Here is a 22,105-nt window from a genome sequence, read left to right as displayed (position 1 = left end):
TGTGGACAACTACAAATACCTTGGTGTCTGGTTAGACTGTAAACTCTCCTTCCAGACTCACATTAAGCATCTCCAATCCCAAATAAAATTTAGAATCGGCTTCCTATTTAGCAACAAAGCCTCCTTCACTCACGTTGCCAAACATACCCTCGTAAAACTGACTATCCTACCGATCCTCGACTTCGGCGAGGTCATTTACAAAATAACCCCCAACACTCTACTCAACAAATTGGATGCAGTCTATCACAGTGCCATCCGTTTTGTCACCAAAGCCCCATATACTACCCACCACTGCGACCTGTACGCTCTCAATATAACAGTAAAACAATATAACAGTAAAATAGCTTAATACTTATTTAGTAAAACATAGCAGGTATGTAAAAGTTACCTTACCCCCCTCGCTTCATACTCGTCGCCAAACCCACTGGCTCCAGGTCATCTACAAGTCTCTGATAGGTAAGGCCCCGCCTTATCTCAGCTCACTGGTCACCATAGCAGCACCCACCGGTAGCACGCGCTCCAGCAGGTATATTTCACTGGTCACCATAGCAGCACCCACCCGTAGCACGCGCTCCAGCAGGTATATTTCACTGGTCACCATAGCAGCACCCACCCGTAGCACGCGCTCCAGCAGGTATATCTCTCTGGTCACCAGAGCAGCACCCACCCGTAGCACGCGCTCCAGCAGGTATATCTCTGGTCACCATAGCAGCACCCAAAGGTGAAATACAATTAAAAATCATGTTGATGTGGAAGCACTGAAAAATTGCAGTGCTTTACACACTCATGGTGTAAAAAAAAGTACTTACCTTTTGAATGTGAAAGAAAATCATATTTAATGTGTAAGCTATTGTTAAAAAACAAATAATAATATTTAACCTTTATTTAACCCGGTAGGCAAGTTGAGAACAAGTTCTCATTTACAACTGCGACCTGGCCAAGATAAAGCAACGCAGTTCGACACATACAACAACACAGAGTTACACATTGTAACAACAATGTTAGAAACGGGAATACAATTTGATTGTTAAAGTTGTGGACTTTAAACCTAACAAGGGAAGGGAGGTAATATAGTACTATTGCAAGACTACCTACCTGTTATCGTGATGAAGACGTGACTAGAACTAGACTGTAAAACCTCGGGAAGAACGAGTCGTTATTAGAGCGAGTTAAACGAGTCTCCTTCTTCATTCAACAACATCCGCGTTGCAGCGGTGGATTTGATCTGCAGACGTGAAACAGCCGAACAAGCCCCCCTCTTTAGTGAATTGTTCAGAACAACTGAATGTATGCGTAGTAGAAGTAGTTTTCACATAAACACTTTATATGTCCGAACTCAGAAGAAAATATGGTTCGCAAAAATAACATGTTTCTACTGTGGTAGAACGTTTATTTTGATTGGCGATAGTCTGTATTTATCAGAGTGCCGTCAGTCGTAGACATAGTTATCGTTCTTGCAATGCATGTAAACGTTTCAATGGAACTATTATATTTATCTGACGATAAACAATAACAGCATTATTGTGTGCATGTAACCTTACTCAGTGATGATGGCCTATTTAGAAATTAGGTAGCCTATGCATAACTTGGTATTTGAGGGTATTCAAAAGTGAAACTTTTCTTAATACAATGTGTGTGTAGGGCCATCCATTTTCATTTCAGAGTCCCGATCTTCTCCATGTAACGCTTAATATACATAACGTTCACTCCCTAATGCATAGCTATGCCAAATACAAGGAAGGCATTGCATTTCATTAGCTACATTGTGAATAATAACTCCACTAACTATTAAATAACCAAATTACCATAAATATATACTTTACCCTCTCAGCAGTTAGGAAGTTAAAAAAAGAAAAAGATGTGTAAGGTAAACTCAGCTCCCTTTTCCGGTCGCATTTTCGTTTTTCTAAATAATAGTCAAATTATCTGATCTCGAAACAGTACATAAAAAATCAGCGCATATTCACATTTTATAAATATTGTATTCCTGATCATGATTTGAAAGAAAATGACTGAAGGTGGAGAAATCATTTTTATCAAAGAGAAAATACCTCTTAAAGAAACATGGGACTTTTATTTTGACAAGAAGCAGCAGGACCGTTTACGGAAGTACGCGTTCTACGCCGACGATGAAGAAGAAGCCGAAAAGGTGTTTTCTTTGCTGGCTAGGATAGCTAACTAGCTAGTATATTTGTTACATTAGCCATTCCTTCCATTTCTCTTTATACAAATCCGAAGCAAGAAGTTCTTTAGAGGTGAAATATGGGTATGTATTAGCTGATGTACACATTTCATTGTTCTTTTGGTAACGAGTGTATCAGTGGCTTCGGCCCTCAAGCCAATACTTGTGTTAGCTAGCTACAATAGGACATATATTTTTATAACTAACCCAAGATAGACCAGAGCCTGTTGTTTCCAATGGGAGCAAACTAATCATAATGGACAGGACAAGCAAGGAGGTGGGCTGAGCCAAGGACGAGCTACTGACATCCTATTGGCGCATTCTAGCATTTATTTGCATATTTCCGTTAGGGAACGCCTACGCTGTGAAGTGCGCGTGTGCAGTAACTCAATTCGTCCTTGCGCTCCTTGGAAATATATTTTTTTTAAACTTTGGCAAGTTTGTTACAGATTCTAGTTTTGGAAACAGAAAACTGTATGGAGATCCAAATGTTTTATCGATGAGAAAATTAGCAGAATGTTGGCCATAATTAATCTCGCTCCATCGTTTCCTACTGCCAGCCACTGGGCTTCCTCTCAGCACCATATTTGGTAGTGAGTGGAAACGCCAACGGGATGAATTACATTTGTACATCCGGTGAAATATCTGCCTCATTGTTCTATCTGTGACAATAGTGTGTGATTACTGCCCACAATTTGGGCGTTACAGCATGTAGGCATCCCTGCGTCTTCAGGATCCCTGCGTCCCCCCTCGAACATTCCATTGGTTCCTGTATGAACACCGCCCTCGAGCACGCCATCATCATGCTTGTGTTACACTTTTGATATGATGGATTTCCCAATTGTCTATGTGATTTAAAATGTGGGTCAAAAAGGAAATAAAAGTACTATCTGAGTTTTTCGGGTGCGAATGACACTTGTCTACCGGTGTCCTAGCAAGCTACCGATGTTGCCCCTGCCTCCGCCCGCTGTGTACCGGAGTCCTCCTAGCTAGCACAGTGGCCTTCGCTCCCACCTGCTGTGTACCGGAGTCCTCCTAGCTAGCACAGTGGCCTTCGCTCCTACCTGCTGTGTACTGGAGTCCTCCTAGCTAGCACAGTGGCCTTCGCTCCCGCCTGCTGTGTACCAGAGTCCTCCTAGCTAGCACAGTGGCCTTCGCTCCCGCCTGCTGTGTACCAGAGTCCTCCTAGCTAGCACAGTGGCCTTCGCTCACACCCGCTGTGTACCAGAGTCCTCCTAGCTAGCACAGTGGCCTTCGCTCCCACCCGCTGTGTACCAGAGTCCTCCTAGCTAGCACAGTGGCCTTCGCTCCTACCCGCTGTGTACCAGAGTCCTCCTAGCTAGCACAGTGGCCTTCGCTCCTACCTGCTGTGTACCAGAGTCCTCCTAGCTAGCACAGTGGCCTTCGCTCCCACCTGCTGTGTACCAGAGTCCTCCTAGCTAGCACAGTGGCCTTCGCTCCTACCTGCTGTGTACCAGAGTCCTCCTAGCTAGCACAGTGGCCTTTGCTCCTACCTGCTGTGTACCGGAGTCCTCCTAGCTAGCACAGTGGCCTTCGCTCCCACCTGCTGTGTACCGGAGTCCTCCTAGCTAGCACAGTGGCCTTCGCTCCTACCTGCTGTGTACCGGAGTCCTCCTAGCTAGCACAGTGGCCTTCGCTCCCACCTGCTGTGTACCGGAGTCCTCCTAGCTAGCACAGTGGCCTTCGCTCCCTCCTGCTGGGTACCAGAGTCCTCCTAGCTAGCACAGTGGCCTTCGCTCCCACCTGCTGTGTACCAGAGTCCTCCTAGCTAGCACAGTGGCCTTCGCTCCCACCTGCTGTGTACCAGAGTCCTCCTAGCTAGCACAGATCCTTCGCTCCTACCTGCTGTGTACCAGAGTCCTCCTAGCTAGCACAGTGGCCTTCGCTCCCACCTGCTGTGTACCAGAGTCCTCCTAGCTAGCACAGTGGCCTTCGCTCCCACCTGCTGTGTACCAGAGTCCTCCTAGCTAGCACAGTGGCCTTCGCTCCCACCTGCTGTGTACCAGAGTCCTCCTAGCTAGCACAGTGGCCTTCGCTCCCGCACACTGTGTACCTTTGCTCCCGCCTGCCCTCACTAACATTAACAGAAAAGCAGTGCCCGGCAGGCAGGGGTGAAGGAAACTATCTACTGGTGTCCTAGCTGGCTACCTAGCTGGCTACCTACTTATCCTGCCTCCCGTCTGCTGTTTACCAGAGTTCTAGCTAGCTAGCACCCAGAGTCCTTTGCTAACGCCTGCCGAACACCTGCCCTCGCCGTCGTTAACAGAACTGTACCCGACAGGCGGGGGAGAAGTACACTGTCTTCCAGTGTGCTAGCTACCTATCCCACCTGATGTGTACTGGCGACCTAGCTAGCTATCTAGCAACTGTGTCCATCGCAAACGCCTGCCGAACACCTGCCCTTGCCGTCGTTAACAGAATTGCAAGAAAACAGTGCTCGACAGGCGGGGGCGAAGTACATTGTCCTAGCTAGCTAGCTACCATTGTCGCACCCGCCTCTTCTTCTTCTGTGGGGTCTGTTGGCATCCAACGCTATGGTACATTACTGCCACCTTCTGTACTGGAGCGCCCCCACCTCCGTACCAGAGTCCTAGCTTAAAAATGGACCAATAGAAGAATAAAGAGGGGTTCCTGCAGATGTAGGAATGCCCACATGCAGGAACGCCCCCAATTTGGGGCTGCAATTTCACCCTTCTCGCTAGCTACAGTAGCCAAGCTACATGTGTGTTATTCAAGACAAAAGGGTGTCAGTTAGCAGCAACGTGCACATTCCAAGGAACAACAGTGGTAACGATTTATCCGTGCTTATAAACGCAGGTTCGCTACAGTATGTTCTGCCAACACGATATCATAGGAAAACGTCATCCTGTCATGTTTTTTGCAAATAGTTTAGAATCAAACAATTGATGCATTTGTTTATTGGCCATGTTCCCAGCAGGCTTTGCGGTGTGAAAAGATGAGTGTCAACTAGAGGTCGACCGATTAATCAGAATGGGTGATTTTTTATATATATTTTATTTTTATTTTAATATAAATTTTATTTATTTTTATTTTTTATTTTTTTGTGGGGTGGATCAGCTTAATCTTGCGGAAAGAATGTTGCTTCCAATGTAATTGTCTGCATCATTTCCAATCCCCCATATTTTTTGGGGTAAATATATATATCCATACACGCATGCATACATATACACATATATACATACACATACCTATATAGACATACATACTTTTTTAAAGAATATACCTTTATTATTATTCCCCGCACCCTACCACCGATCCCCCAATTGGAGTAAACTAATAAACACTTCTGCTTTTACCTTCAATTTATACATCTTATACCCATCTTACAGACACAGTCCACTTTACAATAGTTCTCTCTTATTTGTTCTTAGTCCTTCCTCTATTTCTGTTGTCCATCCAATTTTATTTCCACTTGTAACTGTGCTATTTCACAAAAGCTCCGCACCTATACACATTTCACAGATCCCGTATGCCCTACATTGTTTATCTTGTTATTAGTCCCACCCTTCAGTTCCACTCAACCCCTCCCATCTATCTTCCAACATCATCCATTTCGGATTTTTATTTGCCATATATTTTTCAACTGTGCTGTGATGCTTCACAAAAGACTTGAACCTTCCTATTCTCATAGCTTCTATAGATTGTAAATTAAAAATAAACATTTTAGCTAAAATAATGGGTGATTTAATTAGGGCCGATTTCAAGTTTTTATAACAATCGGTATTCACCATTTTTGGACACCGATTATGGCCGATTACATTGCACTCCACGAGGAGACTGCGTGGCAGGCTGACTACCTGTTACGCGAGTGCAGCAAGGAACCAAGGTAAGTTGCTAGCTAGCATTAAACTTATCTTATAAAAAACAATCAATCTTAACATAATCACCAGTTAACTACACATGGTTGATGAAATTACTCATTTAACTAGCTTGTCCTGCGTTGCATATAATCGATGCGGTGCCTGTTAATTTCTCATCTGGCTCGTTGCGAACTGTGTGAAGTCCATTTATTCCTAACAAAGACCATAATTAATTTGCCAGAATTGTACATAATTATGACATAACATTGAAGGTTGTGAAATGTAACAGCAATATTTAGACTTATGGATGCCACCCGTTAGATAAAATAAACGTTTTGTTTTCGAAATTATAGTTTCCGGATTTGACCATATTAATGACCTAAGGCTCGTATTTCTGTGTGTTATTATTTTATAATTAAGTCTATGATTTGATAGAGCAGTCTGACTGAGCGGTGGTAGGCAGCAGCAGGCTCGTAAGCATTCATTCAAACAGCACTTTCCTGCATTTGCCAGCAGCTCTTCGCTGTGCTTCATGCATTGCGCTGTTGATGACTTCAAGCCTATCAACTCCCGAGATTAGGCTGGCAATACTATAGTGCCTATAAGAATATCCAATAGTCAAAGGTATGAAATACAAATGGTATAGAGAGAAATAGTCCTATAATTCCTATAATAACTACAACCTAAAACTTCTTACCTGGGAATATCGGCAAATCGGCGCCCAAAAATACCCATTTCCGATTGTTATGAAAACTTGAAATCGGCCCTAATTAATCGGCCATTCCGATTAATCGGTCGACCTCTAGTCTCATCATTGTCGGTCACCTGTTGTGTAATCGGCTAACTTAATGAGTCGTGCCTGGCTGTGCAGTCATGAGGGAACAGGGAGTATAGGAGGGGACTGAGCACGCATCCCTGAGGGGCCCCCGTGTTGAGGATCAGCGTGGCGGATGTGTTGTTACCTACCCTAACCACCTGGGGGCGGCCCATCAGGAAGTCCAGGATCCAGTTGCAGAGGGAGGTGATTAGTCCCAGGGTCCTTAGCTTAGTGATGAGCTTTGAGGGCACTATGGTGTTGAACGCTGAGCTGTAGTCAATGAACAGCATTCTCACAAGTGTTCCTTTTGTCCAGGTGTGAAAGGGCAGTGTGGAGTGCAATAGAGATTGCATCATCTGTGGATCTGTTGGGGTGGTATGCAAATTGGAGTGTGTCTAGGGTTTCTGGGATAATGGTGTTGATGTGAGCCATGACCAGCCGTTTAAAGCATTTCATGGCTACAGACGTGAGTGCTATTGGTCGGTAGTCATTTAGGCAGGTTACCTTAGTGTTCTTGGGCACAGGGACTATGGTGGTCTGCTTGAAACATGCTGGTATTACAGACTCAGACAGGGAGAGGTTAAAAATGTCAGTGAAGACACTTGCCAGTTGGTCAGCGCATGCTCGGAGTACACGTCCTGGTAATCCGTCTGGCCCAGCGGCCTTGTGAATGTTGACCTGTTTAAAGGTCTTACTCATATCGGCTGCGAGAGCGTGATCCCACAGTCATCCGGAACAGCTGATGCGCTCATGCATGTGTCAGTGTTACTTGCCTCAAAGCGAGCATAGAAGTTATTTAGCTCGTCTGTTTGGCTCGTGTCACTGGGCAGCTCTCGGCTGTGCTTCCCTTTGTAGTCTGTAATAGTTTGCACATCCAACGAGCGTCTGAGCCGATTCGATCTTAGTCCTGTATTGACGCTTTGCTGTTTGATGGTTCGTCGGAGGGCGTAGCACGATTTCTTATAAGCTTCCGGGTTAGAGTCCCACTACTTGAAAGCGGCAGCTCTACCCTTTAGCTCAGTGCGGATGTTGCCTATAATCCATGGCTTCTGTTTGGGGTATGTACGTACAGTCATTGTGGGGACGACGTCATCGATGCACTTACTGATGAAGCCAATGACTGATGTGGTGTACTCCTCACTGCAATCAGAAGAATATCGGAACATATTCCAGTCTGTGCTAGCAAAACAGTCCTGTAGTTTAGCATCTGCTTCATCTGACCACTTTTTTTTATTGACCGAGTCACTGGTGGTTCCTGCTTTAATTTTTGCTTGTAAGCATGCAAGCAAGAATCAGAAGGATAGAATTATGGTCAGATTTGCATCAGAGCAGCCGCGGCAGCGTGTGGCCCACAGGTGCCCCCAATGTGGCCGTTGTTTCATCTACCGCTATAAGATACTGGAGCACCAGAGGCCGAGGGAGAGCTTTGTGTCTGTCTCTGTGTGTGGAGTAAAGGTGGTCTCGAGTTTTTTCCCCTATTTAACATGTTGATAGAAATTAGGTATAACTGATTTAAGTTTCCCTGCATTAAACTCCCCGGCCACTAGGAGCGTCGCCTCTGGATGAGCGTTTTCCTGTTTGCTTATGGCCTTATACAGCTCATTGAGTGCGGTCTTAGTGCCAGCATCGGTCTGTGGTGTTAAATAGACAGCTATGAATAATATAGAAACTCTGTAGGTAGATAGTGTGGTCTACAGCTTATCATGAGATACTCTACCTCAGGCGAGCAAAACCTTGAGACTTCCTTAAATATCGTGCACCAGCTGTTGTTTACAAATATACATAGACATAGGCTGCTGTTCTATCCTGACGATACAGTGTTTAACCCGCCAGCTGTATATTATTAATGTCATCGTTCAGCCACGACTCGGTGAAACATAAGATATTACCGTTTTTAATGTCCCGTTGGTAGGATATACGTGCTTTTAGTTTGTCCCATTTATTTTCCAGCGATTGCACGTTGGCGACCAGTACGGATGGAAAAGGCAGATTAGCCACTCGTCGCCTGATCCTCACAAGGCACCACGATCTCCTTCCGCAAAATCTCTGTCTTTTTCTCCTGCAAATTATGGGGATGAGGGCCTGTTCGGGTGTTTGGAGTAAATCTCAAAAATCTCTTTTCGACTCAATTAAGTCACTTCCTGTAATTGCAAGAAGCTGAAATTCAATGTACAGACTCTTTAATAATGCCCGTTAACAACGTAGGACACAGCCGTTCATAAACATGTGGGGCCAACTCATAAACGATATGCAACACACCACTTAGCCTGGAGATGTGTTGGGTCATTGTCCTATTGACAAACAATTGATAGTCGCACTTAAGTGCAAACCTGGCGAATAGCTGCAGAATGCTGTGGTAGCCATGCTTGTTAAGTGTTCCTTGAATTATAAATAAATCACAGTCACCAGCAATGCACCATCACACCTCCTCCTCCATGCATCACGGTGGGATCCACACATGCGGAGATCATCCATTCACCTACTCTGCGTCACAAAGACACGGCGGTAGGAACCAAAAATCTCAAATTTGGACTTATCAGACCAAAGGACAGATTTCCACTGGTCTAATGTCCATTGCTTGTGTTTCTTGGCCCAAGCAAGTCTCTTCTTATTGGTGTCCTTTTAGTAGTGGTTTCTTTGCAGCAATTCGACCATGAATGCCTGATTCACGAAGTCTCCTCTGAACAGTTGATGTTGATGTGTCTGTTACTTGAGCTCTGCAAAGCATTTATTTGGGTTGCAATTTCTGAGGTTGGTATCTCTAATAAACTTATCCTCTGCAGCAGAGGTAACTCTGGGTCTTCCTTTCCTGTGACGGTCCTCATGAGAGCCAGTTTCATCATAGCGCTTGATGGTTTTTGCGACTGCACTTGAAGAAACTTTCAAAGTTCTTGAAATTTTCCGTAGTGACTGACTTTCATGTCTTAAAGTAATTATGGACTGCCGTTTCTCTTTGCTTATTTGAGCTGTTCTTGCCATAATATGGACTTGGTCTTTTACCAAATAGGGCTATCTTCTGTATACCACCCCGCTGCGCCACTTGCTGTCTAAGACACTGCATCTCAGTGCTAGAGGCGTCACTACATACCCTGGTTCGATTCCAGACTGTATCACAACTGGCCGTGATTGGGAGTCCCATAGGGCGGCGCACAGCGTCGTCAGGGTTAGGGTTTGGCCGGGGTAGGCCGTCATTGTAAATAAGAATTTGTTCTTAACTTACTTGCATAGTTAAATAAAGCTTAAATAAATAAATACCTTTTCACAACACAACTGATTGGCTCAAAATGCATTAAGAAGGAAAGAAATTCTACAAATTTAACTTTTAACAAGGCACACCTGTTAATTGAATTGCATTCCAGGTGACTACCTCATGAAGCTGGTTGAGAGAATGCCAAGAGTGTGCAAAGGTGTCATCAAGGCAAAGGGTGGCTACTTTGAAGAATCTCAAATATAAAATATATTTTGATTTGTTTAACACATTGTTGGTTAGTGCATGATTCCATATGTGTTATTTCATCGTTTTTATGTCTTCACTATTATTCTACAATGTAGAAAATAGTAAAAATAAAGAAAAACCCATGAATGAGTAGGTGTGTCCAAACTTTTGACTGGTACTGGATATCCCCATGGCTTCTCTTTGGACGACAAATGAAGGAACGCACAAGTCCGGGAGAAGGGAAAAGGATTGTGACCCAACCTCCTCTCTCCTCTCTTTCCCCGTCCTGTGACCCAACCTCCTCTCTCTCCATCTCTCTCCTCTCTTTCCCCCTCCTGTGACCCAACCTCCTCTCTCTCCATCTCTCTCCTCTCTTTCCCCCTCCTGTGACCCAACCTCCTCTCTCCTCTCTTTCCCCGTCCTGTGACCCAACCTCCTCTCTCTCCTCTCTTTCCCCGTCCTGTGTCCCAACCTCCTCTCTCTCCTCTCTTTCCCCCTCCTGTGACCCAACCTCCTCTCTCTCCATCTCTCTCCTCTCTTTCCCCCTCCTGTGACCCAACCTCCTCTCTCTCCATCTCTCTCCTCTCTTTCCCCGTCCTGTGTCCCAACCTCCTCTCTCTCCTCTCTTTCCCCCTCCTGTGACCCAACCTCCTCTCTCTCCATCTCTCTCCTCTCTTTCCCCGCCCTGTGACCCAACCTCCTCTCTCTCCATCTCTCTCCTCTCTTTCCCCCTCCTGTGACCCAACCTCCTCTCTCCTCTCTTTCCCCGTCCTGTGTCCCAACCTCCTCTCTCTCCTCTCTTTCCCCCTCCTGTGTCCCAACCTCCTCTCTCTCCATCTCTCTCCTCTCTTTCCCCCTCCTGTGTCCCAACCTCCTCTCTCTCCATCTCTCTCCTCTCTTTCCCCGTCCTGTGACCCAACCTCCTCTCTCTCCTCTCTCTCCTCTCTTTCCCCGTCCTGTGACCCAACCTCCTCTCTCTCCATCTCTCTCCTCTCTTTCCCCCTCCTGTGACCCAACCTCCTCTCTCTCCATCTCTCCTCTCTTTCCCCCTCCTGTGACCCAACCTCCTCTCTCTCCATCTCTCTCCTCTCTTTCCCCCTCCTGTGACCCAACCTCCTCTCTCTCCTCTCTTTCCCCGTCCTGTGACCCAACCTCCTCTCTCTCCATCTCTCTCCTCTCTTTCCCCGTCCTGTGACCCAACCTCCTCTCTCTCCATCTCTCTCCTCTCTTTCCCCCTCCTGTGACCCAACCTCATCTCTCTCCTCTCTTTCCCCCTCCTGTGTCCCAACCTCCTCTCTCTCCATCTCTCTCCTCTCTTTCCCCCTCCTGTGTCCCAACCTCCTCTCTCTCCATCTCTCTCCTCTCTTTCCCCGTCCTGTGACCCAACCTCCTCTCTCTCCTCTCTCTCCTCTCTTTCCCCGTCCTGTGACCCAACCCCCTCTCTCTCCATCTCTCTCCTCTTTCCCCCTCCTAGCAGAATCTCCCTTTCCTCTGCTCTCCCTAGGTGTCCTGGTTCCTCCTCTCCGGATGATGTCAGCACTCATGTGGCAGGTGGTGCGCCAGGGCAACATAAATCAGTATGGGAAATTGGAGGAGTTTGTTTCCATGGTCACAGAGGCGGTTCCAGATCTCCTGTCCAATAGACAGAGGTGGCTGCTGACCCTGGCACTCAGAGGACGGGTAAGAGACTCCCTGATAGATTGTAAGAGATTCCCAGAATGTTTCGAGAGTCTAGGTTTCAGCAAGGCTCAGTGCAGAATCACTTTGCACCCCAAATAACAAACTCACTCAAATTCAATCTGGGGTCCAGATTAGCAGCTTGCTCAGGCCAATCACCTGGAAGGTTCTGTGATTGGAGGCTAAAAATAGGAAGTCGGACGTGTAAGTCTGTTTGTTGCGGGTGCATGGGGATAGAAGAAATACCCACTGCTCTTGCTAGTATCACTTATGGTTTATTAAGGTTGTGTGATTGGAGGCTACATATATGGGTTGAATTCATGTAACAGTTAATAAGTGTTTGGTTCTTGTCTCAGGTGAGTCTACAACTATTAGGGTCTGGACATCCTGATGACCTCAAGGCTGTTCAAACCCACCTGGATAGAATCACAGCATCTGGTCTCAAACAGGTGAGTGTTTTAATCAACTGGTGCGTAATTCTGACAAGTCTGCTCTCTTAAGCAGTAAGGGCCAGTTTCCCAGACACAGACTGAGCCTTGTCCTGGACTAAAAAGCACTTTCAAAGGAGATTCTCCAGGACTAGGCTCAGTCTGTGTCCTAGACACCGCCACTGTGCATCTTGCGATGTTTGTCTGGACCCTTATGTGTTGCAGTCAAACGATGCCGCGATTGAATTTGCTGAAGCCAACTTCCTGAAGCTGATCCAGAGTCTAGTGGAAGACCCAGATAGAAGGAAACACTTCTTCAAGGTATGATAGAGTCTAGTGGAAGACCCAGATAGAAGGAAACACTTCTTCAAGGTATGATAGAGCCTAGTGGAAGACCCAGATAGAAGGAAACACTTCTTCAAGGTATGATAGAGTCTAGTGGAAGACCCAGATAGAAGGAAACACTTCTTCAAGGTATGATAGAGTCTAGTGGAAGACCCAGATAGAAGGGGACACTTCTTCAAGGTATGATAGAGTCTAGTGGAAGACCCAGATAGAAGGGGACACTTCTTCAAGGTATGATAGAGTCTAGTGGAAGACCCAGATAGAAGGGGACACTTCTTCAAGGTATGATAGAGTCTAGTGGAAGACCCAGATAGAAGGAAACACTTCTTCAAGGTATGATAGAGTCTAGTGGAAGACCCAGATAGAAGGAAACACTTCTCCAAGTCACACCGATACAGATCCCCAACTGATGCACTGCACATAATCAGATCAAGTTGGCCTCATGTTTAGTGCTAACCTAAATACAAGGAAGTATGCAGTTTTAGACTATTGAAACAGGTTGTAAGTCTCTCTTGTACAATAGGTTGTGTTCCCCGTGGAGTATGGACCTAACTTTGACTCGGCGCTGCAGACTCTGGTGTGTCATTTGCTGTCCAGACTGGAGGAGCTGCTGCCCGTCCCTGACTTCAAACAGGTACAGACGGACTGACCTGACACAGAGCCACAGTAACAGGTACAGACAGACGGACACAGAGCCACAGGTACAGACTGACCTGACACAGAGCCACAGTAAGATAGAGAAACAATAGCTATTTCTTGTTCTGAACAGGTAAACTGGATTCACTAAGGTAAAACATTTAAGAAAATTGCATATATGTAAATCTTTGTCATCACAATACTGTAATTTTCACCAGTGTTCTCTCTGCTGTCTCTAGACTGCTTTGTTGATCAGTGCTGCCCCCTCTGTCCTGGAGGACTTCATGTGCAGTGTCTCCCATGCAGAGGACCTGAAGTCCCTGCTACAGAACCCACAGTGTCACGGGAAACTCAAGCTGCCCAAGAGCGGTAAGCCTCTGTCTGAGTCCCAAATGGCCCTATTCCCTTAGCGCTCTGCTCAAAAGTAGTGTACTCTATAGGGAAGGGGTGTCAAACTCATTCCATGGAGGGCTGAGTGTGCTTGTCTTTGTTATTTCCTTTCAATTTGTGTCCAATGAACTTTGACACGCAGGTGAGGGTAACTAATCAGTGACCTTAATGGATCAATCGAGTACAAGGGAGGAGTGAAAAACGGGGCCGTCCATGGAATAGTTTGACACCTTTGATAGAGGGAATCCGCTGCCGCCCGGTACACATCCCCCGCCTGGTACACCCCCCCCCGTCCGGTACGCACCCCCCGTCCGGTACGCACCGCCTGTCCGGTACACAACCCCTGTCCGGTACACCCCCCCCCGTCCGGTACGCACCCCCCGTCCGGTACGCACCCCCTGTCCGGTACACAACCCCCGTCTGACAATCTGTAGATGAAATACAACGCCAATATAACCTTAATCATTTTATAACCTATATAATAATCTCACAATTGTTTCCCATCTTCTTTCCATTGGTCCTGGTTGTCACTGTTCAGCTCCCTCGCAGATAGAGGACCACCTTCTCTTATCCTTATCCCCCTCACTGAGACTGGGCAATGCCTCGCACCACAGCGCCAGCCAATCCAAAGCCTTCCCTGACTGTGAGAACCCGCCCCTGCAGGTTAGAGATAACCAGGGGATTATGACTGACAATTTGAGTGGCCAATGGGCTGAGTCCAAAACAAGTATAGATCAAAACATGATTGGAACAGATTCAGTAGAAAACCAAGGAGGTCCTCAAAGAACGGATAACCAGAAGGACGTGAAGGAGAAAGCTGTGGAAAGACAAAGTGTAGGAAGGACAGCAGCAGACACGGAGCACCAATACTATCTGAGCACCAATACTGTTCCTCAAACTGCTGAACAAGACACGGCACCATTAGCCAGCCAACAAGCTGCCTCAGCCTCCACCCCAGTCTCTGCCCAGGACACCACCTCAGTCTCTGCCCAGGACACCACCTCAGTCTCTGCCCAGGACACCACCTCAGCCTCCACCTCAGTCTCTGCCCAGGACACCACCTCAACATCCACCCCAGTCTCTGCCCAGGACACCACCTCAGCCTCCACCTCAGTCTCTGCCCAGGACACCACCTCAACATCCACCCCAGTCTCTGCCCAGGACACCACCTCAGCCTCCACCTCAGTCTCTGCCCAGGACACCACCTCAGCCTCCACCTCAGTCTCTGCCCAGGACGCCACCTCAACATCCACCTCGAGCACCATATCAGCCTCCTCCGGTGTGTCACCAGAGCAGCCGCGGCGGCGCGTGGCCCACAGGTGCCCCCAATGTGGCCGTTGTTTCATCTACCGCTATAAGATGCTGGAGCACCAGAGACTCCACACAGGGGAGAACCCTTACAAGTGTTCCCAGTGCGGTAAGACCTTCAGACGGTCCTCGGAGATGTCCACCCATCGCCGGACACAGTGCTCCAACGCTGCCTATGTCTGTATTAAATGCGGAAGCAGTTTTGGGTCGGTCAGAGAGAGGGTCAGCCACCGGTGTTGTGGTAGCAAAGCGCCGCCGCCGAAGTTTGAATGTCCACAGTGTGGGAAGAACTTCAAGTGGCACAACTCGTTAAAGAAACACCTGGTAACCCACACCAGGAAGAAGGGCTTCAATTGCAGGTACATTAACATTACACGATTACGCTAATTAACATTACACGATTACGCTAATTAACATTACACGATTACGCTAATTAACATGACAATATTACGCTAATTAACATGACACTATTACGCTAATTAACATGACACGGTTACGCTAATTAACATGACACGATTATGCTAATTAACATGACACTATTACGCTAATTAACATTACAATATTACGCTAATTAACATTACATGATTACGCTAATTAACATTACACGATTATGCTAATTAACATTACACTATTACGCTAATTAACATGACACGGTTACGCTAATTAACATGACACGGTTACGCTAATTAACATGACACGATTATGCTAATTAACATTACACGATTATGCTAATTAACATGACACGATTATGCTAATTAACATGACACGATTACGCTAATTAACATGACACGATTACGCTAATTAACATTACACTATTACGCTAATTAACAGTACACTATTACGCTAATTAACGTTACACGATTACGCTAATTAACATTACACTATTACCGTCCCAAATGGCACCCTATTCCCTATATAGTGCTTCATTCTAAAAGGGAAAGGGGGATACCTAGTCAGTTGTACAACAGAAAGGGAAAGGGGGATACCTAGTCAGTTGTACAACAGAAAGGGAAAGGGGGATACCTAGTCAGTTGTACAACTGAATGCCTTCAACTGAAATGTGTCTCCCTCATTTAACCCCGCTGAATCAGAGAGGAACGGGGGGCTGCCTTAATTGACATCCACATCTTCAGCGCACGGGGAACAGTGGGTTAACTGCCTTGCTCATTGGCAGAACAACAGATTTTTACCTTTTCAGCTCAGGGATTCGATTCAGCAACCTTTCGGTTACTGGTCCAACGCTTTAACCACTAGGCTACCTGCTGTAGCTAGAGGGCTCCTGATATCTCCAGGAGTGATTATATAGCTAGAAGACTCCTGATATCTCCTGATATCTCCAGGAGTGATTCTATAGCTAGAGGACTCCTGATATCTCCAGGAGTGATTCTATAGCTAGAGGACTCCAGATATCTCCTGATATCTCCAGGAGTGATTCTATAGCTAGAGGACTCCTGATATCTCCAGGAGTGATTCTATAGCTAGAGGACTCCTGATATCTCCAGGAGTGATTCTAGAGCTAGAGGACTCCTGATATCTCCAGGAGTGATTCTATAGCTAGAGGACTCCTGATATCTCCAGGAGTGATTCTAGAGCTAGAAGACTCCTGATATCTCCAGGAGTGATTCTATAGCTAGAGGACTCCTGATATCTCCAGGAGTGATTCTATAGCTAGAGGACTCCTGATATCTCCAGGAGTGATTCTATAGCTAGAGGACTCCTGATATCTCCAGGAGTGATTCTAGAGCTAGAGGACTCCTGATATCTCCAGGAGTGATTTTATAGCTAGAGGACTCCTGATATCTCCAGGAGTGATTCTAGAGCTAAATGACTCCTGATATCTCCAGGAGTGATAAGTATATTTTTTTGTCTATCTGTTGTGGTCTAGTACTGTCTTTTTGCTAGCTAGGGCCATCTACTTTAAGTGCTGCCTGTCTTCCCAGTGGTCTACTTGGTGTGTGAACTGCTGACTGTACTGCTGACTGTACTGCTGACTGCTATTAACATGCAGCTGATTATTGACTCATCAACCAGGATCAAGGGGCAGGGTAATGTGTGACTTGTTTTTGTAATCAGTGGCTGTATTGAAGGGGGAGTGGTTTCTCCTCTCCTAGGTAATCAGTGGCTGTATTGGAGGGGGAGTGGTTTCTCCGGTTGTGAAGCCGGTTGGACGTACTGACAAATTCTCTAAAACGACTTTGGAGGCAGCTTATGGTAGAAATTAACATTCATGCCAATTGCACGCTCCCTCAACTTGAGAAATCTGTGGCATTGTGTTGAGACAAAACTGCACATTTTAGAATGCCCTTTCATTGTCCCCAGCACAAGGTGCACCTGTGTAATGACCATGCTGTTTAATCAGCTTCTTGATATGCTACACCTGTCAGGTGGATGAATTATCTTGGCAAAGGAGAAATTCTAAATAACGGGGGTGTAAAGAAATTGTGCCTTTTTTTTTCTTCTTTTTTTTTAATCATCTTTTTGTGCGTATGGAACATTTCTGTGATTTAAAAAAAAATTCAGTTCATGAAACATGGGACCAACACTTAACACCTTGCGTTTTTATATATATTTTTCAGTATACTTATGACCAGGTCCCATAGGGGTTTGGTTAAAAGTAGTGCACTATATAGGGAATAGTATGCATTTGGGACGCTACCCTGTGATTCATGATTGGTGACGCATGTAAATAATGTTTTATATTTAATGTCCTGTAATGGAAAAGCAAATATCTTTTGAAAAGACAATAACTGTGACCCAGATAGCAGACTAGTCCCTTTATAGAGCTCTATGGGCCCTGGTCAACAGTAGTGCACTATAAAGGGGAACAGGAAGTCATTTGGGACACAGACAATAAAAGGCTATCTTCTATAAAGTGCTATCCTATGTATTCTTAGGTACTGTGGTGAGGGGCCGTTCCCAGGTATAGCTGAGCTGAGGACCCACCAGAAGATCCATGATGGAGAAGAGAAGCCCTACAAGTGTGAACAGTGTGGAAAGGGCTTCAGCTCCCAGGTAGTCTATTGTATTCAGCTCCCAGGTATTCTGTAGTATTCAGCTCCCAGGTATTCTGTTGTATTCAGCTCCCAGGTAGTCTATTGTATTCAGCTCCCAGGTATTCTGTAGTATTCAGCTCCCAGGTATTCTGTTGTATTCAGCTCCCAGGTATTCTGTAGTATTCAGCTCCCAGGTATTCTGTAGTATTCAGCTCCCAGGTATTCTGTAGTATTCAGCTCCCAGGTATTCTGTAGTATTCAGCTCCCAGGTATTCTGTTGTATTCAGCTCCCATGTATTCTGTTGTATTCAGCTCACAGGTATTCTGTAGTATTCAGCTCCCAGGTATTCTGTAGTATTCAGCTCCCAGGTATTCTGTAGTATTCAGCTCCCAGGTATTCTGTAGTATTCAGCTCCCAGGTATTCTGTTGTATTCAGCTCCCAGGTATTCTGTTGTATTCAGCTCCCAGGTATTGTTGTATTATGTTATATGCAGCTCCCAGGTATTCTGTAGTATTCAGCTCCCAGGTATTCAGCTCCCAGGTATTCTGTTGTATTCAGCTCCCAGGTATTCTGTAGTATTCAGCTCCCAGGTATTCTGTTGTATTCAGCTCCCAGGTATTCAGCTCCCAGGTATTCTGTAGTATTCAGCTCCCAGGTATTCTGTAGTATTCAGCTCCCAGGTATTCTGTAGTATTCAGCTCCCAGGTATTCTGTTGTATTCAGCTCCCAGGTATTCAGCTCCCAGGTATTCTGTAGTATTCAGCTCCCAGGTATTCTGTTGTATTCAGCTCCCAGGTATTCAGCTCCCAGGTATTCTGTAGTATTCAGCTCCCAGGTATTCTGTAGTATTCAGCTCCCAGGTATTCTGTAGTATTCAGCTCCCAGGTATTCTGTTGTATTCAGCTCCCAGGTAGTCTATTGTATTCAGCTTAAATATGTCTAATATAATTTATTTAGGGCTGGCTACATGGCCACGAGCAGCGCCACTCCCAAGAGAGGTCCAAGATCTGCCCCAGCTGTGGAAAGGCCTTCCGCTGTAAAGGAGACCTGAAGCTCCACATGCGGACCCACACCGGCGAGAGGCCGTACCAGTGTACCTACTGCACCAAGCGGTTCTCCGTCAACGGAAACCTGACGATACACATCAGGACTCACACGGGCGAGAAACCTTTCCTCTGCTCTGACTGCGGCAAGGCCTTCTGCTCTGCAGGAGAGCTGCAGATCCACAGGAGAACACACACCGGGGAGAGACCGTACAAATGCACCGTCTGTGAGAAAGGTTTCACCATGGCCAGTCAGGTGACTCTTCACATGCGGGTACACACGGGGGAGCGACCCTACGTGTGTCACGAGTGTGGAAAGGCATTTCGTCGCGGGGCGGAGTTGAAGACACACATCCTGAATCACAGTGGGGTGAGACCATACCCCTGTCGGCTCTGTTCTAAGACCTACACCTGCCTTAGTCACCTGAAGAGACATCTGAAGACTCACGGGGACCAGGCCGTGGATATGAGCAGTGATTTGTCTGTATCTGCTGTATAATAAACCAGTTGAAGACTCACAGGGCCCAGTCAGTGGATATGAGCAGTGATTTGTCTGTATCTGCTGTATAATAAACCAGTTGAAAAGAAAACACTTACCTTTTAACACTGTGTTGTCAATATAAAAAGGTGCATATTTTATTTTCTGACGGCTGCTTATGCTAATTATATTAAGAGGTAGTTGACTGAACTCCGTAAGGATTGTCGCCATGTTTGCTTATTGCTACTATCAGTTGCTAAGACTATCAGTTGCTAAGACTAAGACTGTTGCTTCTAGAAACAAGACGAGTGTTGCTTCTGGAAACAAGACGAGTGTTGCTTCTAGAAACAAGACGAGTGTTGCTTCTAGAAACAAGACGAGTGTTGCTTCTGGAAACAATACGAGTGTTGCTTCTGGAAACAAGACGAGTGTTGCTTCTGGAAACAAGACGAGTGTTGCTTCTGGAAACAAGACGAGTGTTGCTTCTGGAAACAAGACGAGTGTTGCTTCTGGAAACAAGACGAGTGTTGCTTCTGGAAACAAGACGAGTGTTGCTTCTGGAAACAAGACGAGTGTTGCTTCTGGAAACAAGACGAGTGTTGCTTCTGGAAACAAGACGAGTGTTGCTTCTGGAAACAAGACGAGTGTTGCTTCTGGAAACAAGACGAGTGTTGCTTCTGGAAACAAGACGAGTGTTGCTTCTGGAAACAAGACGAGTGTTGCTTCTAGAAACAAGACGGGTGTTGCTTCTAGAAACAAGACGGGTGTTGCTTCTAGAAACAAGACGGGTGTTGCTTCTAGGAACAAGACGAGTGTTGCTTCTAGAAACAAGACGAGTGTTACAGGGAGGAGGTGAGGGCCCTCGGAGTGTGGTGTCAGGAAAATAACCTCACACTCAACGTCAACAAAACAAAGGAGATGATTGTGGACTTCAGGAAACAGCAGAGGGAGCACCCCCCTATCCACATCGACGGGTCAGTAGTGGAGAAGGTGGAAAGTTTTAAGTTCCTCGGTGTACACATCACGGACAAACTGAATTGGTCCACCCACACAGACAGCGTTGTGAAGAAGGCGCAGCAGCGCCTCTTCAACCTCAGGAGGCTGAAGAAATTCGGCTTGTCACCAAAAGCACTCACAAACTTCTACAGATGCACAATCGAGAGCATCCTGTCGGGCTGTATCACCGCCTGGTACGGCAACTGCTCCGCCCACAACCGTAAGGCTCTCCAGAGGGTAGTGAGGTCTGCAGAACGCACCACCGGGGGCAAACTACCTGCCCTCCAGGACACCTACACCACCCGATGTCACAGGAAGGCCATAAAGATCATCAAGGACAACAACCACCCAAGCCACTGCCTGTTCACCCCGCTATCATCCAGAAGGCGAGGTCAGTACAGGTGCATCAAAGCAGGGACCGAGAGACTGAAAAACAGCTTCTATCTCAAGGCCATCAGACTGTTAAACAGCCACCACTAACATTTAGCGGCCGCTGCCAACATACTGACTCAACTCCAGCCACTTTAAAAATGGGAATTGATGGAAATTATGTAAAAATGTACCACTAGCCACTTTAAACAATGCCACTTAATATAATGTTTACATACCCTACATTACCCATCTCATATGTATATACTGTACTCTATATCATCTACTGCATCTTGCCATCTTTATGTAATACATGTACCACTAGCCACTTTAAACTATGCCACTTTATGTTTACATACCCTACAGTACTCATCTCATATGTATATACCGTACTCTATACCATCTACTGCATCTTGCCATGCCGTTCTGTACCACCACTCATTCATATATCTTTATGTACATATTCTTTATCCCTTTACACTTGTGTGTGTGTATAAGGTAGTAGTTGTGGAATTGTTAGGTTAGATTACTTGTTGGTTATTACTGCATTGTCGGAACTAGAAGCACAAGCATTTCGCTACACTCGCATTAACATCTGCTAACCATGTGTATGTGACTAATAAAATTTGATTTGATTTGATTTGATTTCTAGGAACAAGACGAGTGTTGCTTCTAGGAACAAGACGAGTGTTGCTTCTGGAAACAAGACGAGTGTTGCTTCTGGAAACAAGACGAGTGTTGCTTCTAGGAACAAGACGAGTGTTGCTTCTAGGAACAAGACGAGTGTTGCTTCTAGGAACAAGACGAGTGACATTTTTCTTTGTTGCAGTTCTAGGTGTTTTTATAATCATTTTGATCATGTCTTAGTTTGAAGCTTTTGGATGGTTGCAGTAGCTAGTGTTTCTGTTCATCTCACATGCCAAGTTAAAATAGTTTCTGTTCATCTCACATGTGTTGGTTCTGTGTTGGTTCTGTTTACTTAACAAATAAGGAACACTCAATGTGCACTTAGAAATCATAACAATTTTAATCAAAATACAGCTGTAGACAGAAGTCAAAGATCAAACATACAACATACGGATACAAGTCTCTCCTGAGTTCTGCCCCATAGGAAAAGTCCAAGTTGCTTTTTTCATGCTTGTAGTCAACCCCCTGTGATGTCA

At 45.8% G+C, this 22,105-nt stretch overlaps 2 protein-coding genes across 10 annotated transcripts in view; one reads left to right on the top strand and one right to left on the bottom strand.

Moving 5' to 3' along the window:
- yipf1 (Yip1 domain family, member 1) overlaps nucleotides 1–1,919 on the bottom strand; it is a 68,480-nt gene extending 66,561 nt beyond the window's left edge. For 2 of the 7 annotated variants that reach the window (XR_011669968.1, XM_071360654.1), the window contains exon 1: nucleotides 1,824–1,919. The gene's annotated coding sequence lies outside the window, so the exon portion shown is untranslated. Of the gene's footprint in view, nucleotides 1–1,095; nucleotides 1,226–1,805 lie in introns of those variants that run through there. The other 5 variants (XR_011669965.1, XM_071360652.1, XR_011669966.1 and 2 more) reach the window with 3 other exon arrangements.
- A 172-nt stretch (nucleotides 1,920–2,091) lies between these two features.
- LOC139550059 (zinc finger protein ZFP2-like) lies at nucleotides 2,092–19,689 on the top strand. Of its 3 annotated transcripts, none has more exons than XM_071360649.1 (9): nucleotides 2,092–2,266; nucleotides 11,755–11,957; nucleotides 12,311–12,403; nucleotides 12,608–12,703; nucleotides 13,251–13,361; nucleotides 13,603–13,732; nucleotides 14,292–15,420; nucleotides 17,956–18,073; nucleotides 19,014–19,689. In XM_071360649.1, the coding sequence occupies exons 1-9, from the start codon at nucleotides 2,263–2,265 to the stop codon at nucleotides 19,596–19,598; spliced, it is 2,469 nt and encodes an 822-aa protein (XP_071216750.1). In that variant the 5' UTR covers nucleotides 2,092–2,262; the 3' UTR covers nucleotides 19,599–19,689. The 3 variants fall into 3 exon arrangements, with proteins under 3 accessions (XP_071216750.1, XP_071216749.1, XP_071216752.1); XM_071360648.1 differs by having other exon boundaries at nucleotides 11,752–11,957; XM_071360651.1 differs by lacking the exon at nucleotides 12,608–12,703 and having other exon boundaries at nucleotides 11,752–11,957.
- The last annotated feature ends 2,416 nt before the right edge of the window (nucleotides 19,690–22,105 follow it).

Source organism: Salvelinus alpinus, chromosome 23, assembly GCF_045679555.1.
Source record: "Salvelinus alpinus chromosome 23, SLU_Salpinus.1, whole genome shotgun sequence".
Lineage (NCBI taxonomy): Eukaryota > Metazoa > Chordata > Actinopteri > Salmoniformes > Salmonidae > Salvelinus > Salvelinus alpinus.
The sequence above is the reverse complement of the archived record's forward strand: the minus strand, read 5'-3'. Positions and strand labels throughout refer to the sequence as shown.

What these genes read in the sequence shown, in the direction of transcription:
- LOC139550059 (XM_071360648.1), top strand. An exon ending in CCGTCCCTGACTTCAAACAG is followed by an intron (nt 13,362 to 13,602) that starts GTACAGACGGAC and finishes TGCTGTCTCTAG; the next exon opens with ACTGCTTTGTTGATCAGTGC. An exon ending in AAGAAGGGCTTCAATTGCAG is followed by an intron (nt 15,421 to 17,955) that starts GTACATTAACAT and finishes ATGTATTCTTAG; the next exon opens with GTACTGTGGTGAGGGGCCGT.